The 17,644-nt window shown below is 38.9% G+C and overlaps 2 protein-coding genes across 8 annotated transcripts; both read right to left on the bottom strand.

The window, feature by feature from the left end:
- Positions 1 to 360: 360 nt before the first annotated feature.
- LOC139634651 (uncharacterized) lies at positions 361 to 6,213 on the bottom strand. Of its 2 annotated transcripts, XM_071501240.1 has the most exons (4): positions 5,896 to 6,213; positions 3,112 to 5,515; positions 1,850 to 2,128; positions 361 to 1,228 (listed from the first exon to the last, which is right to left on the bottom strand). In XM_071501240.1, exons 2-4 carry the CDS (start codon positions 3,194 to 3,196, stop codon positions 966 to 968), a joined length of 627 nt encoding a protein of 208 aa, XP_071357341.1. In that variant the 5' UTR covers positions 3,197 to 5,515; positions 5,896 to 6,213; the 3' UTR covers positions 361 to 965. The 2 variants fall into 2 exon arrangements, with proteins under 2 accessions (XP_071357341.1, XP_071357340.1); XM_071501239.1 differs by having other exon boundaries at positions 3,112 to 6,213.
- Positions 6,214 to 6,488: 275 nt separating this feature from the next.
- Positions 6,489 to 17,585, bottom strand: LOC139634647 (uncharacterized). Of its 6 annotated transcripts, none has more exons than XR_011694014.1 (6): positions 17,110 to 17,585; positions 13,763 to 14,038; positions 12,840 to 13,573; positions 11,992 to 12,306; positions 11,596 to 11,691; positions 6,489 to 10,977 (listed from the first exon to the last, which is right to left on the bottom strand). XR_011694014.1 is itself a non-coding variant. In XM_071501235.1 (6 exons), exons 1-6 carry the CDS (start codon positions 17,332 to 17,334, stop codon positions 10,916 to 10,918), a joined length of 999 nt encoding a protein of 332 aa, XP_071357336.1. In that variant the 5' UTR covers positions 17,335 to 17,585; the 3' UTR covers positions 6,489 to 10,915. The 6 variants fall into 6 exon arrangements, 3 of the variants coding, with proteins under 3 accessions (XP_071357336.1, XP_071357335.1, XP_071357337.1); XR_011694013.1 differs by having other exon boundaries at positions 12,840 to 13,076; XR_011694012.1 differs by lacking the exon at positions 17,110 to 17,585 and adding an exon at positions 14,373 to 15,236 and having other exon boundaries at positions 11,596 to 11,790; positions 12,840 to 13,076.
- Between the last annotated feature and the right edge of the window lie 59 nt (positions 17,586 to 17,644).

Below are 17,644 nucleotides of genomic sequence, written 5' to 3'. Positions count from 1 at the left end.
CAGAGATGCTTCCTGGCTGACGGTTTCATGAGTTTTGTTGAATGCACAATAATAAAAGTTCATCAGATTTTAAATAAAACTGTGTTGTTGTAGTGAAACCTACAGCTGAAACGTGTGTGAGTTTGGCGCTATCTGGAGGTCACTTTGCAGAAAGTGTGGGGGCCACTCCACTGTAGCCATGGTGCCTCCATGTGGTAACTGATGCAGCACTGCATGTTTTCTTTCCTTGCTCCTCAATTTTGAGACTGATTCTTTGGTTTTGTTCAGAGTCTGCTCTGTGACGGCCACATGTCATTGACAGGTGATCAACTTAAGAGTTGATGGAAACACAACACAACAAAATACTGTATATAACAGTCATCTTTAGACATTTGTTTTTTATTTGTTTAAGCAGGGACAGTGCACAATTGAACATTAGCCTTGTATAAACAAGGAGAGATGCATTGTTTTAAAAAAAAATGTCTGCCCGTTGTCCCTGAGCAGGTACATAAAAGACAGAAAAGATGTAACTGGAATATAAAAACAATATCATCCCAATATACCACCCAATCTGATGCCCAATAACAATAACAATAACAACAATAACAATAGCAATAATAATGATAATAATAATAATAATAACATTAACAATAACAACAATAACAATAGCAATAATAATGATAATAATAACAATAACAGCAATAACAATAATAATAATAATAGTCACTCTTTGATTATTTCATCTTATTCTTGAAAGGAAAACTAACACATTCTGATACAATAGATTGTAACTTAAAAACTGCACATAATAGTTCCAACACGCAGTATTTTCACTTCATATCGAGCTTTTACAGTTTGAACCTCTGCAGGTTAATAACGAGGCCGATGAAGATGAGATGAAGAAACACAGGCCGTTGGTAAGGATCAGCTGGATGGAGAAACAGACGCCTCCTCACTCCGTGGCTTTTCTCAGCTCTCTCACACATCTATTCGATCACAGTCAGATAAACAGCTGGTTCTCCGTCACAGCTGTACAGCCCGGAGTCATCCAGCTGCACATCTGTTATAGTCAACATGCTGCCGTTAGCTGAAGCTTGAAACCGACTCTCCTCTCCCTCCTCACTTTGACTGACAGTGATACTTTTGCTGCCGAAGCCTCTGCTCCATGTGGAAACATCAGGTCTTCCAACACCAGGAGGGCACATCAGAGTGACGTTGCTCCTCTCCTTCACAGTCAGTCTGCTTGTTCCTGTGCACGACAGACGCACCGGGTGAGTAAACCAGTGTTGGTGTGTTACAGTGCACCATCATTAACTGCTATCAGTCTATAAGTTTGGCACAAAGTTGAAACAAAATCTACAGAATAAAATTCAAACTATTGAGCATCTCCACCTGCTCCAGAGGAGCAGGTAACTGTATATTTCAGGCACAAATCCAAGGTTTCTGAAAAGGAAATGCAATTACGGTAGTTCATCCACAATTTCCTCATATGAATTTTCTAGGAATTTTGAAATTTCAAATGAATAATGGGATTTTTCAGATTTATTTTGGTTTTCATCCACTTTTTTTTATCCACATTTGGAAGATTATTACAGATATCACTGTGAATCACTGGGAGCAGATGAGGTGGGTGGTTTGCTGCACTCTCACCCTGAGATGTTTTTCTCAGTCTCTGCCTCATGATTACTCTGCTACAGAAAGTAAATCCCAGCATGACCACTACAGCCTCACTGTTAGGCACCAAGATCTCACCGGGTCCTTATCAGCTTGTTCTTATGGAGCTGTAGAGAGCATGTAATACTTTGATATGAAACCTTCAAAATGTGAAGCACAAATTTGGTTTTTGAAAACTGTGATGAACTGATGTTACCTATTGGGATCACCAACACCTCTGCAGCCAGCTCATCATTGCAGTAGTATCTTCCAGAGTCTGAGGGATCAGCCTTGAAAATGTACAGCGACTTATCTGCTAACGAGCTGTATCGTTTGTATGGGAAACAAATGTGTCTTTCGTCCCTGTCACCAATAACTGAAAGTATGGGAACTTTTTGCCCGTTGTTCTCTCTGCTCCATGTCACAGTCCATCCCTCAGGGTGAGGACAGGGCAGAGTAAAGGATTCCTTCTTCTCAATTACCTTACGGATTATTTCTGTAACAGAAACAGTTAAATTATCAAAGACCATGTTTGTGATATCACATATGGAAGTGTAATATATGACATACATGTTGTTGGGATGTAGTATTATCACATATATACATACATGAAGGTATAAGTTAACATATATGAAATACTCATAGTAAAATTAGTGTGTGAGCATATATTAAAAATATCTATATGATGAATTTTATGATATGATATAAGGTGTTGCAGCCATAAATGTTCGCAATATATATTTAATTAATATTTTCAAGTTTATTAAAACAACACACATATAAAATTTCTATATGCTTATATATGTTTTTCTTATTAATGTCTCATTAACTTTGAACTTGTGTTGTAAATATATAATCAACATATATTAACAGGCTTTGTGCTGGACATATATTTATGTAACATATGTTATAAATATAAACATATGTACATAAACATAGATATTTATATGGGCCAGACATATATGTTAATATATGAAATTGTTCCATTTTCTAATAGCTTTCATACATAATTTTTACACACACATTTGTATTTTATATGAAAGTCTTGTCTACCTGTGGATTCACCAGCACAGCAGGACTGAGCAGTAAACACACTAAATCTGATTTTTTTGGAACACAAAAAATTTTAATTTGAACATTAAGCTCAGAGCAGATTGGCTGAGAGAGGAGATGAAAAACGACACTGAGATGGTTTTTGGTTCTTAAAACTATGAATATCTCTTCTGATGGAGATCAACACTTCAGATAAAACACAGGAGAAGTTAAAATATGGAGCTTTAAAAGTGCTAATTGCTGTTTCCAGCTCACAGTATAGAGCAGAACTTTATGACAATAAATAAACATACAGTCATTAAATAAACATAAACTCATTGCTCATGTTATTTTCAGAAAATAAAGTTGCTCAAACAAGATTTTTTTCAGGTGAAATTGTGAGAATTGTGTCAGACTTTTCAAAACCATGAGAAATGTGGTTTTTACCTGCAGTGACGCTACAGCCCAGAACCAAGGCTACCAGGCAGCTGTAGATCTCCACCCTCATCTTGTTGCAGACCGACCACGACATCCATCTGAGCTCTGAACAGGAACTGCTGTGGCCTCTTCATATATAGCCCCTCAACAAGAAGCCACCACCTCAGGATACCTTTATTTGGTCACTGTGGTCATGTTGTCTTTTCCTGTGAACATGCATGTGAATACGTGTCACTAACAACAACTACTGTGTTGGTAACAGTAACACTGTTTCAGGATTTTTCCAAATCATTATACACATTTTCCAAACTCATGGCTTGATGCGCAGACTTGAAATTAAAATCAATAACACAAGAAAATACAGGGACATGAGTCCTGCTGGCTCCAGGACCACTGTCAGGGGGTCGTCACCACACCTCAGCAGGAGCACACCGCACATGTGACCGAGATTCTCCGACACAGTCATCTGTCATAACTCTAAAACAAGCAGGTCGTTACACCTGCTCCTTTCTCCCACATCCAACATGTCAACTTCCTGTTTAATCATCCAGACTGTTATTCACTTCATCTGTGAACAGTCATGATGTCATAGACCACAGACGAGACTCATGTTAGTCAGACAGTCCAGTCGGTCAGGCTCTTCATGCTGTGTCCCAGTCCAGCTCCCGTAGACGACAAAGGAAAGACAGAAATGAGACGGTCTGGCCTTCGGTGGACTTTTGCTTTGCGTCACCAGCTGTGCCGCGTCATTACCACTGTGTTGCAAAGCGCGGCTCCTGTTGCATACGTTTTTAATGCCCGTGGTTTTAACACTTGTACCTTTAGCTGATGAACTGAGCTGAAACCCAATACTTGAATTAAAGGTGTGATCCTCAGGCTCTCTGTCAGTGCCGTTTGCTTTCATATGATTTTCATTACCAGAGTTTGTTGTATGGTCACAAGGCTTTTGAGTTATCGCTTTTAAATATTTCATCTATTTTTACATTTCTTGTTCAGGTTTCAGTTTTGTTCTTTAACTCATTCCCTCAGTGTTGATGAACTTGTCTGCATGTGTTTGTAGTTTTGTTGTGTCTGGTTTTCATTATTGTGATTATTGCTTGTCAGTTTTTTTATTCTGTTACTGTAAACGATCTGATTTCGACGGACTCTGACTCCGCCTCTGTGCTGCTCTTATTGGACCTTAGTGCAGCTTTTGATGACATTTGGTGTCTCTGGCCCTCACCTGGTTAAAGTCTGACAGGACACAGTGTGTCTCCTATAATAACACTATATCAACATATTCTGCTGTGAAATATGGAGAACCCCAGGGCTCTGTTCTTGGGCCTCTGCTTTACTCTCTTTATATTTCACCACTAGGGCAAATTATTCACAGCCATGGAATAAATTTCCACTGTTATGCTGACGATACTCAGCTGTATCTGCCCATAAAGGCTGATGATTCCTCTCAGATTGCAAAGCTAGAGCTCTGTTTGTCTGCTGTAAAAAGGAATTTTCTGCTCCTAAACCCAGACAAAACGGAGATGCTGGTAATTGGCCCAAAACGACATAAATACAAGCTTGATCGTGTAACATTAACTATAGACAACTGTGTGATTCCTCAGAGTCACACAGCCAGAAACCTGGGTGTCACATTCGACTCTCCCCTCTCCTTTGATCAGCACATTAAAGACATCACTAAGATCTCCTTCTTTCACCTGTGTAACAGAGCTAGGATTCAGTCTTTTCTGTCTGTGACTGATTCTGAGATCCTAATTCATGCCTTTGTTTCATCAAGACTTGACCATTGTAATGTTCTGTTTTCTGGCCACGTGCTCATATTAAAAGTCTTCAAATGGTTCAGATGCTGCAGCTAGAATTTTAACTAAATCCAAGAAATGTGATCACATTACGCCAGTTTTAGCTTCCCTCCATTGGCTTCCTGTCCATGTCAGATCAGACGTTAAGGCGCTTCTGATGACATATAAAGCTCTACACGGACTGACACCTCTTCTGAGTCTCCAGTTAGTCAAACATTCATTTCTTCAGTGATTTATCTATGAAAGTGTTTTGTACACAGACGTCAAACTAAATCTCTGAGACATATTAATTTAAAACATAATTTATTATTATTATTATAATCATCATTTATATATTTAAAGAAAGACAACATCAGTCCAAGGCACAAGAAGAAATTTTATCCACCTGAACAAACAATCATGTGTTTATTAAAAGTATAACATGAATAAAAAGGCATTATTTGGCCTCTGTATTGATACAGGATCAGATGTGGGCAACTAACATTTTTTTTGAATTTAAAAACCCAATATATTCCCACGACACACGAGGTATGAAGAGCTAATGATTGAAGTTTGTTATTTCGGTGTTGGGCTGCCAGTCACAGAATATGGAGGGTTCAGCTGTTTTATAGGGATCTCTGTAAGAGGAACACACAATATAATTAATAAATACTGTATGTAAATGGAAATTTGGATGAATGTATTGATTAGATCTCTGGTTTTACTGGTGTTGTTTCTCATCCCTGGGGGAGAATTGTAGATGTTGAATTACATGGGATAATTATAGTGTGATCGACCTGCACGTTACCACAAGAATTCATTAACTTGAACTTTAGGGGTTTTTTTTACCAACAAAATAGTCAATTCTCAGGCTTCGATCTGGAGCTCTAGCAACAACAGGTCAGCGAGCCAATCAGAAGAGAGGCTCTGAGCCCTCTGCTCATCTCAACCAATAAATAAAAATATCTGTCAGTAGTATAAACATTGTGTTTATGTGCACTGCTTTTTATTTAATCACCTTGTTTGTTGAGCCTAAACCTCCCAGACAGGACAGCGATGAGGACGATGGCGAGGAAGAGGAGGAGGAAGGTAGAGACTATTGCTAACACCAAAACAAGAAGTAGTTGTCGATCTTTGGGAACAGATGGAAGACAAAAGTAAAAATTTATATCAACTGGCAAAGTTAAACAGCATGTAGACCTTCTTCATATTCCATACTAAATTGTGTATTTGTATGTTAGTCTACTTCATACTTCTACTCCACTACGTTTCAGAGGGAAATATTATTGTGACGCTCACACTATTATTAATATTATTACTATTATTACTATTATACTACTGTTATTTGACAGCAACATATTCAGCATATTAAAGTTTTACAAAAACATGAATAGTGAAACTCAACGCTTCACCCTGCAACATCAAAATTCTGCTTATCTATTAATGTTTAAGTGATGATGATGATGATGATGATGATGATGATAATAATAATAATAATAATAATAATAATAATAATAATAATAATAATAATAATAATAATAATAATATAATCCTCACACTGAGCACTTAAACATTTGGTACATTAAATACATTTGGCGGATCTATTTCATATATGGAAATTCAATATATGTATATCTATATATTACTGTATGAGAACTTTTTGCTGAAATATTTCAGCTTAAACTTTACTGTCCGACCCAAATACCAGACAGAGGACGCATAAAGAAAAAATACATGATACATTAAAGTGTAACTGGTCTTTCAGTAAAGCAAAAGTTGTCAGCAGAGCAACAAGTGGAAATATTGATGTAAAGGTGAAAACTGATCAGATATGATGCTACTCACTCATGTGGTCAGAGGTTGAGCACTTGTTGGGGAAACTGTGGGAAATCAGATATATCATTAAAAACATTATCAGCTGACTTTGTTTTATCTGTGTTGTTGAATATTGTTTAAATATGGAGCTTTTTAAGGCTAATTTTCTTGCTGTGTTTGTGATTTAAACGTTGTTGCTTGGTTGTTGTTGTTCTGTGTTTGGTGCTGGTGAAACATTTGCTGTTGAAGGCGTTGGTTTTATGTTATGACCTTTTATGAGGGAAATGCATGTAACAAAAACACTTTAGAACAGAATGTCACAGAATTATTCAAATCATGACTGATACTACTCTTCAACATAAAACCACTGACTTAAAGGACATTATAAAATATTTATTTATGTTTTAGTTTGGACTTTATGTGAAATATTTCGAGTGAAGAAATTAGACAGAAATGACAAAGCAGAACAGTATAAATAAAGTGTGATGTTACCTGACGGGATCACTGACAGCCGCACAGCTGGTTCATTGTTACAGAAGTATCTTCCACTGTGGGATGTGCTAATTCTTTCAATGTGCAGTGATTTATCTGCCAATGAACTGTAATGTTTGTTTTCATCATGAGTATTTTCTCACCATCAACTGTGTCTCCATGACTCTCTCTGCTCCACGTCACTGTGCCCTCCACAGGGTGAGGACAAGGCAGAGTGATGGACGTCTTCTCTTTTACATACACTGTACTGTATTACTGCAAAAGAAACATCACTGTCAGCAGATAATTCTTTGAAATATTCATCAGTTTCTGGTCCCCTTGATTCCAAGTTTAGTGCTTGTATCCACATTTGAAAGATTTCCCTGAAATATGCAGTTATCTGCTCCATTAGAAGCTAAATCTAAAAATAATGACTAAAGTGACAGTAACTATCTGGCCTTATAATGTGGGTTATTTACAGTGTGACAATATAGACGTCATTAAGCTGTTTATTTAGGTTTTTATTGTTCTCTTTTACTGACGTGAACTGACGTTGGAATAAAATTTAAAGGCCAGATCATTACTGTCAGTTCATTTTAATTTAGCTTCTCTGAAACCTGTGGGCAACACTGTTTCTGAGATATCATTTTATTATTTATCTATTATTGATCATTGGTTGTTTAAGGGGGAGGGAGGTGTATAATGAGTCATTGCTGTGGAGTAAAGTTTGTCAGCCCCCTGCCTGGGGCCCCCTAACAGCCTGGGGCCCCAAGAGCCTGGGCTTTTATTGTTCGATGTATCCATAAGTGAAAAGATTTTTCATGTTCTTTGTACTTTTGAAAATTTTGACTTGCATGAACATTTGGAATAAAAAAATCATACATTTTTTGTGTGTGTCAGATTATTTATTACATAATTGTGATCAATGCTGACTGGAGGGCCCTTCGCTACTGTTTACCCAGGGCCCCCAACAGGCTCCAGGTGAATGGGAATACATTTCTAATATTGTGAGTGACTCTCAGATCTGTTCACCATCAAAGCCAGAATCACATTTAACTGTCAAATGCAATGGGTCTGCACATAACTGATCATTTTTCCATTAGTGTGTATTTTAGCCATGCACAGCTTTGCATGTGCTGGAGGAAGACTGAAGCCTAACTGCCTCATCTCTTATGAAACTTGCTGAGTGGCACTATCGCTAATGTCAAAATGAATTAAAATAAATTTTTTGTCTAATCCAAAGTCACAGCATTTAAAAAAAAAAAAAAAAGATTTATATGATTCACACCCCAGAGATACTCCAGATTCATATTGTAGACGAAAAGAAAAAGTGATAAAAAAGAAATGAGGTAAAACTGATTAAGATGTTATTGAGTGATTAGAAAAGTCCTTACCTGCAGTGACATCACAGCTCAGGACAAGGACGGCTGTAGATATTCACCCTCATCCTCATACAGACTGGAATCTCTCCAACCGCCAACTCAGTCTTTATCTGAGCTGAGAACAGGAACTTTGTCCTCAAAACAAAAAACGATGTTCCCCAGATATTTTTGTCCTTTTACAGTTAACACATCCTGATGATGATGATGATGATGATGATGATGATTTCAGTCACAGCACTAGTGAAGGAGGGAAATCACTCTGTAGGTTTGGATGTTAGGAAATGACACAGACAACATCACCTCATAAACTTGTGTTTGTGTCCAAAGTATCATCACAGTTAAACTTATAAGAGGGACTCAAACTCAAATTTCTATTTCCTGCACAATGTTTTACTGAAAACAAAAGTAGGGCCACTGTCCAGGGGCCCAGACACAAAGGGGGGCCCCAAAAGCCCCAGGATTCACACCACATAGGTCTACATATTATGATAAATCACAAAGTACAAAATTAAAATTATTATTATTAATCATTTTGAGCTTATTTGTTGTAACGTTGTGTTTTTGGTAATTGCCTCCATTTGGTGTCAGATAATTAAAACACACAAAACCTTATCGATCATTACTCTCTCTAGCCCAAGCAAACGTGTCAAATCGCTCCGTTTTCTTCTGACAAATAGTGAAAAACCCCAAAATATTAAGTCAACTACAACAGAAAACTGGAAAACTGTGCAGGAAGTGACTTTTGGTTAAGAATATACAAGAAAGATGAGTAAATTTTCAGACAACTGAACATAAAATGAAGCAGAACTCTACCAGGAACTAAACTTCGAGAGCAGATCTGATCAACAACAAACTACAAAACCACATTTTGAGGAACTAAAGTTTCAGGCTGTCGTCAGAGTTCTCAGACACGAACGGAGCCAACCACACGGTGACATGCAGCTGTTATCAGCTGGAATCATTCGGTGGCGTTTCTTAACCTGGCAACAAAAAGTGACCAAATGCCATGTAAGGTATTTGAAGTCTGTTTTAAGAGAGCCACAGGAAATGATGTGACAGGATGAAGGTGGGGGATTTACCACTCAAAATAATCTATTTGTAATTCTTCCCACCAAAATGAAACTTCTGCCTCGGCCCCCGGCCCAAGTCTGGCCCATATATAGGATACTCCCCCATCTGGGCAGATTGTGGGTGATACTTCAGTATTGACTGACAGCCAGAAGATTTTCTGCTGGTGCACCATATCTGGGATTACAGGGAAGAGGTTATGTAAATGTTTTAACCCCCCTGAACTGCTGTCTTTCAGGGGAATTTTAATCAGGGGGTCAGACCCTCCCAGTTCCCCCCATAATGTGAACGCTGCAGTGAAGAAAACGAGGAGCACTGTCCTTGTGCTGCAGGGTGGAGCTGGTCCCAGTGTTTTAAGTATGAGGAGGGAAATCAGGAGGTCACAGGTCGTTTGTTATTATTATTAGGTTTTGTTGCTAGGCGACATCTAGTGGTCGTGGTTATTTCAACAGAAATAAAAGTAGCAGTTTATGCTGTTTGTATTATCCTTTGTCTGACAAAGTTATTTGTTGTTTTATTGAAACCATGACAACAAAAGTACTTGATCAGATATGACTGATGATGATGATGATGATGATGATGATGATGATGATGAAGAACATCTGATGCCTTTGTGGGAGTGTGTGAAACAAAACAAAGCTATTTTTAAAGGAGTGTGTTTTAACACTCCTGCTCGTCTACGAAGGTGGGAAACTCAACATCATTTCTATGCTCAGATGAACCGTAAGAGAGGAAGATCAGAATGACATCGTCCCATGATGCAATTTCACACATGAAGAAGCTGAAACAGTGAGAGGTATTTTATTAGAGCTAAGTCTATAGCTGCCACTTCTATAATAAACATCTTTTCTTTAAGCATCATTTCACAAATGACGAAAATAACAAAAGGCAAAGCAAAAAAAAAAGACTGTAGGATGAAGAGCTGTTATTTCAAATGAATTGTCATATTTCTCTATTCTTTAATAGCAATAATCATAAACTGGATTTTAAGAGCCTCCCACAGAGGGAAAAAGTCATTAAAATCACTGAGTGAATATAATATGCTGCATATAACTCTCGAACTGTAACTTGTAAAATGTGAATCTCTCTTTTTTTGTAATTGTCCTTTATTATTTATGTCTCTGTGCCTCTGTAACTTTGTATGAACTTTATACAATAAAGAAAGTCAAATATGAAAAAAGGGGGAAAAACGGTTCCTGCATCAGTCACAGTGTTGAAAAGTCTGTCGACTGTTGAAGTTCATGAGGATCAGGACTGATCCCGGTTCAGTTTTCACCGCTCTCGTTCCTGCGTGATGGAGGATCAGAGATGGTTTTCTGTTTCTGCTGCGAGCGGCCTCAGGTTCTGGTTCTGTCTCTGTGCAGCTGCAGAAGACACAAAACAAACATGGAGATGATGGATGATAGTTTGAATTCACCTCTGTTGCAACTTTTCAGTCAGGACCAATGTTTAAAGTAGCACAGTGTCTTTATGTTTGTGGAGGTTATTAGCAACATGTCACAGTTTACAACTTAGTCTGTTTGGCTGATGAAAATCAGCTGTTTCCCCTGGTTAACGTCCACATGATGTTTTTATATAAAACAAGACACATGATGAGAGTAATAATCAGTCAACACCAAGAAGCAGTTACTGCAGCAGCACCACCATGTGGCCGCTCAAAGAGTCTGCAGCATCGCAGGTATGATTCAATACATGAGCATCAATGACTCCATGGAAATAAAGGGAAGTGAATACACAGTGTTTTCTGCCATGTAACAACTGGACTCAGGGTTTGGAGTTATGTTAAGGATTGTTATTAGTTATTCTGAGAGTCGTGTGTTTCTGAATCTGAAAATGTTTGTTGTGTCATCTGGTCTCATCAAACTTGATTAGTGTGTGTTGTAATGCAGAGCTGCTACACACACACACACACACACACACACACACACACACACACACACACACACACACACAAAACCAAATACAGGTCAAAGTATTTTCACCTTTTCTCCAGGTAACAACAGTGATGATGATCATGGTGATTAAATAGAGAAATCCAAGCAACATGCGAACAGGCAAATGCCACAGGGAAGAGGAAGCTGGAAGACAAGGACACGGTGATGATCAGACCCTCATCAGTCACCAGGTACAGTCGACGCTCAGGCATTTCTTTATTTGTCTTGGTACAAAACCTAACACTGTAAAAGTCAGGCAGACACACATTTCACAGGGTCAAACCAACAACAAAGGTTTGACACATTCCTGGTGACATGAGGATGAAAGTAACACTCGTCACGTCCTGTTAAAATCTGTGAAAACGCAGCAAACGTTCATCATTTAGATCTGATTCATTCAGCTGCTGCTGATGTGTCTGGGTTTGGTTTTCATTGTTGTTCTACCTGAGTTTCCCAGAGTTGGTGCTGCAGTTGTTGTTGGTGGTGGTGGTGTTGTTGTTGTTGTTGTTGTTGGTGGTCTTGTTGTTGGTGTTGTTGTTGTTGTTGTTGTTGGTGGTCTTGTTGTTGGTGTTGTTGTTGTTGGTGGTGTTGTTGTTGTTGTTGGTGTTGTTGTTGTTGTTGGTGGTGGTGGTTGTGTTGTTGTTGTTGGTGGTGGTGGTGGTGGTGTTGTTGTTGTTGTTGTTGTTGTTGTTGTTGCAGTTGTTGTTGGTGTTGTTGTTGTTGGTGGTGTTGGTGTTGTTGTTGGTGGTGTTTTCCTCTCTGTGTGGAATCATTGAGATACATATTCAAAGACAGAAAATACAGTTCACAGTAACTAGTTTGACTGAAACAAATCATTCAACGTTTCTAAAAATGTCCATTTTGTAACCAGGTGTCAACAACGTTTCATTTTTAATTCATTTAACACTTAGAGCTGCCTCATGTTGCTCATGTCGACCTTTGACCTCCACAGAGAAGCTCATGTTTTCACCTGTGCTCGTACCTGTAGCTACAGTTCAGCTGCTGCTGTTTGTCTTGTTCTAGGTGCAGTTGCTGGTTGGTTTCTAACCTTCATTGTACAATAAAGTTCCTACTACAGAGCACTTCAAGGTTTGAAAAAGGAACAAGGCCACGTCCACTTTTTGTGGTGAGTCTTTCTGCAGCAGTTTTCTCTCCACTTCACCACTTAAACCCTGAGCAGGTTGTGTACTTCCTGTTCGACACAGCGTCAAACCTGCAGGTTGTAGACGTCTGCATGTTTCAGGTTGTGTGATCACTTTATTCTCCTTTTTCTCTGAAGTCTTGTCTCTCACCTCTGTCACGTTGGACCACTCTCAGATACACAGCTGGTTTTCCATCACAGCGGTAGAGTCCAGAGTCACCAGGCTCCACCTCTGTCATAGTCAGCGTCTTGTCCACAGTGGAGACACCTTCCCTGATTCGTTCTTGTTTTCCTGCAGTTTCTCTGCTCCATGTTGGACCATCGCTAACACCAGGAGGACATCTCAGAGTGACGCTGCTCCTCTCTGCAGCTCTTTGTTTAACTGTTCCTGTACAGAACAAACACACTGAGTAAAAGCTACAGTTCAGTTTTTAAAATGTAATAACTGCTCAGATACATTCAGGTAGAAATACTGTGGTGTGTTGTTTGAACATAAGATGCTTTTGTTGCTGTTGTACCTAGAAGTGGAGAATTACTGAAGCTCACTGTCCAGCACGATAACAAATTCAGGAAGTCTTTAAAAGATTTTGTCAAAAGCACAGTTGACAGTAGTTAGCTTAGCTTAGCATAAAGACTGGAAACAGGGGGAAACAGCTAGCCTTGCTCAGTCCACCCGTAACAAAATCCACTCACCAGCAGCTCTAAAGCTGACTCACAAACATGACTCAAACCCACCCACCCACCATCAATCAAAATGTGATCACCAACACATGCAGCTATGGGGGCTTCAGACCTTCTTCCTCTGTTACCAACCAACCAATGAGTGAGCCAGCTAAGCTTCTCTCTGTCCTTTCACTTCTGGAGCAAAAGGTATTGAAAATGAGGCTGAAGTTAAAAAGAGAAGAGAAAAATGATGAAATGATGAAATGCTGACATGTTTGGTTTTCTCTGAAGGCCCTGATGGTCCCCCACTGCATCTTAGAGGGAAACCTTTCAAATGTATAGTGGAGATTTGGTCTTTGAAAAATGAAGAAGAACATAAATCAGAAGAACTTTGATAAAGTCTGATGTTACCTGATGGGATCACCGTCAGGTCCACAGCTGGTTCATTGTTACAGAAGAATCTTCCACTGTCTGAGAGAGCAGCTCTGACAACGACCAGTGTCTTATCTGCCTGTAAACTGTATCGTCTGTCTGGGTCATTGTGTTTTATTTCTCTGTCACCATCGACTGTAATTAAGTCAACTTTGTCTCCATCCCTCTCTCTGCTCCACGTCACTGTTCCCTCCACAGGTCCAGGACAAGGCAGAGAGAACTGCTGTCTCTCCTCAGCTACTGTTTGGAGAATTTCTGCAACACACACAATATTTCTAAATAAATAAGAGAGTTAACATGTAACTGTCTATTACAGTGACAGGACTTTGAATCTGACTGTGTTAATTCACTGTATAAATCAACTGCACCAAACATCACAGTCTACAAACCCAGACCATGTGAAGACGTCACAGCTCCGTGCAGGCTGCAGCACTTCATGTCAATATCTACACATTTCATTCAAAGTCTGTTTCATCAATACAGTTGAAACAAGTCTGTTTCCTGTTATCAGCCCGTGGCCGTGTTCAACTGAGCAAGTGAAACAACTGTTATCAATAAGAAATGTATCAAACTGAATGAAATGTCTCACCTGCAGTGACATTACAGCCCAGAGCAAAGGCTAACAGGCAGCTGTAGATATTCACCCTCATCCTGACACAGACTGAAATGATTCTGTTCAGACTGACCTCAGCTTCTCTTTAGGCTGAGAACAGGAACTGGGTGGTTATGTACGTGTTTTTACTCAGAATTAAGACACATTTTCAACACAACCCACTGTTTTCTAAAGTATTTTTAACCCACATGCTGAATATTAAAGTTTCGTAGTAGCCAATACGATTTTCACCAGCGTAAACTGCAGCTGGATCTTACATAGAGTACACTCAGTATGTAGAGTTTGTCCTGTGAGAAACTTGATGCTGTCTGAATCAGGTTTTTCTTCAATGTGTTAAATAACTTATCTGCATCACGATCACTGGTGAAATACTTCACTTGACATAGAAACATTTCTCCAGTTGGCTTTAAAGTTCCTTATAGTGTTGATGAACTACAGGAGCACACGGATCATCGTGAGAAAACCAGGTAGTTAAATAATCTATTAACTTAGACAGAGATGGAGGAAGTGTTTCCATCCTTTGCTGAAGTAAAAGCAGTTTGTGAATATAAAGTATCAACAGTGAAAAAAACCTGTTCTGTGGTAAAATGTCCCTTGTGGCTGATGTATTATTATCTCCAATATGACTTTATATACTTATATAAAGATGCAGAATTGTACTGTTTTTACTGCTTGAGGTGAAGTTCTTTGATGGAAGTGTCTTTCATCAGGTATTTTATTCTGTAAGCAAGTCAGCTGTTTTTCATGTAAAATATTAGTAACAAGTTACCTCTAACTATGCAGTGGGCTGTAAGCCAAATCAAGTGGAGTAAAAAGTACAGGCGTGTGTCATGGTGATGCATGCAGCACTGTTCACTGGCAGTAAGAAGGTTCTGGGTTCCAACCTGTGGTCTGGGGCCTTTCTGTGCATTTAAATGGTGTTTTTCACATTATACATCAACTATACCAAACATCACAGTCTGCAAACCCACAACATGAAAAGACTCTCTGACCTCAGCTTCTCTTTAGGCTGAGAATAGGAACTGTGGGGTTATGTACGTGTTTTTGTCTCTGTAGTCGATGCAGAAGATGTCAGAAATTGTCGTCTTAACACGTCAACACATGAGTTTTGAACATCTGAAGGTGTTTGGACCATGAACACTTCTATGTTATTGGTTAAACACGAACAGCATTTGGAATATTTTCCCAAATGATCTGTTTGATCCAGTCGTGGTATCAATTTTCTACTAGAATGTGATTTGTCTGTTGATAAAATCCCCAACACTTCAGAACAAGCTTTGACAGCTTGGTTATTAGCATACAAACATACATTTTCACCCCATAGAGACCTCTTATGGATCCATAAACACATCAGATATAAAAATAAAACTTTTTTTTTTATCATACCTGGTTTGATAATTGTATACTGACAAAAACGATTATTTATTATCTTATGAAGATTTTCTTGATAAATTCAAAATACCCATAAAACCAAAAGACTATACCACTGTTTTGGATGCTACACCAGAAAGTGTCCAACATATGATATGTTGCGTATATAACTTTAACTCTGGCATTGTAACTTGTAAAATGTGAATCTCTTTTTTTTTTTTTAAATTGTCTTGTCTTTTATTATTTATGTCTCTGTGCCTCTGTAACTTTGGCCCTGATGGTCCCCCACTGCACCAAACATCACAGTCTACAAACCCAGACCATGTGAAGACGTCACAGACGTCACAGAAATACTGTGACGTGTTGTTTGAGCATAAGATGCTTTTGTTGCTGTTGTACCTAGAAGTGGAGAATTACTGAAGCTCACTGTCCAGCACGATAACAAATTCAGGAAGTCTTTAAAAGATTTAGTCAAAATCTTTTAAAGACTTTAAAGGTTATGTACGTGTTCTTCTCTTTGTGGTCATTGCATGTTAGCGGATGATTATTTTTAACCCACAATACATTTTCACGTAATGTAAAATGCAGCCTTGTCTTTTATAAACTACACTGTGAGAATCATAACACTGCCGGAAGCAGGTTTCTCTCCAACGTGTTGACTACAACAGGTTTGCATGTTCTCCCTGAGCCCGTGTGGGTTCCCTCTGAGTACTCCAGCTTCCTCCCACAGTCCAGAGACGTGCACATTAGGTTAACTGTTGTACGGCTGATGGATGGATGCAGCGCAGAACAAGGAACATGTAGCATAAAATGGAAATAATCAAGTAAAGTACAATAACCTAAGAATTGTACTTCAATAATGTACTTGAGTAAATGTACTTCAGTTACACCACTGAGTTCAGGTCAGGCAGGTTCTACTGTGTCAACAGAAGAGTTCAAAACTTGGAAAAAATACTTGTGCTTTCTTTTCCTGTATTCCTCCTATTATATGAACTATTTGCCTTAAATCAAAGCACATGGTTAGCCTAGCTTAGCATAAAGACCAGACACGAGTAGGAACAGCTAGCCTGACTCTCTTCTTTCTGTATAATTCACATTGTTTTCCATTATCCATAATATATTCATAATTATCATTGGTCTCAGTGTTTGAAGCTTATTATTATCAATGGTCTGAGTAATTCTGGTTTGTTTTGTTCTGGTTTTATGCTGAAGTGTTGTTTTGAAGCCTGTGAATCCGCGCGCTTCGCTTCTGTGCAACTGCTCCAGGTGGCGCTCTGTTAGAGGAGCCAAGCTGACTGCAGGTCTCTGCTCAACCAGTCAGTTCACTCCGCGGTGCACACACCTGCTCCGTCCTCAGGTGACTTTCATCCGCTTAAAGACGAACCGCGAAGCCAAACTGAGGCTGGATGCTGCTGCTGCTGCTCCGCTCTGTCCTCATTCACCCTCTCTGGAGTTATGTAACAGTAACTCCATGAAATCAGAAAGAAAAATTAAAGTCTGGGTTACAAGACTGTTTCACAAAGTCACACAGGCGGTTGGTTTAGATGTACAAACCTGCTTTTTTCATTATTCGTGTACAGAACGAAAACAGTTGTTTTATTTTCGTAATGCTCGAATCAACGTGACTTTCACTAAAACTGTTTTTTTTTTGCTCTGGTAAACTGTGATTGGCTAGTAGTCTTGTCAATTAAATATTCCCTTCATGTTGATTGGCTGGCGTAATATGTCAATCAAAATGCGTAGGTTCGATTGGTCCAAATCATCTTTAAACTCCTCTCCTTCAGTGATAGGCTCTCTGAGTAATCTTATTGGTTCCTCCTCTAGTCTATCACACCAGTCTTTACTATCATTGGCTGCTCCATTGCAAGTGGGCGGCA

The sequence above is a fragment of the Trachinotus anak genome, unplaced genomic scaffold, assembly GCF_046630095.1.
Source record: "Trachinotus anak isolate AG129_WGS33_773 ecotype Australia unplaced genomic scaffold, CSIRO_AGI_Tana_v1 ptg000016l, whole genome shotgun sequence".
NCBI classification, from domain to species: domain Eukaryota; kingdom Metazoa; phylum Chordata; class Actinopteri; order Carangiformes; family Carangidae; genus Trachinotus; species Trachinotus anak.
This window is presented reverse-complemented; position numbering and strand designations above follow the sequence as displayed.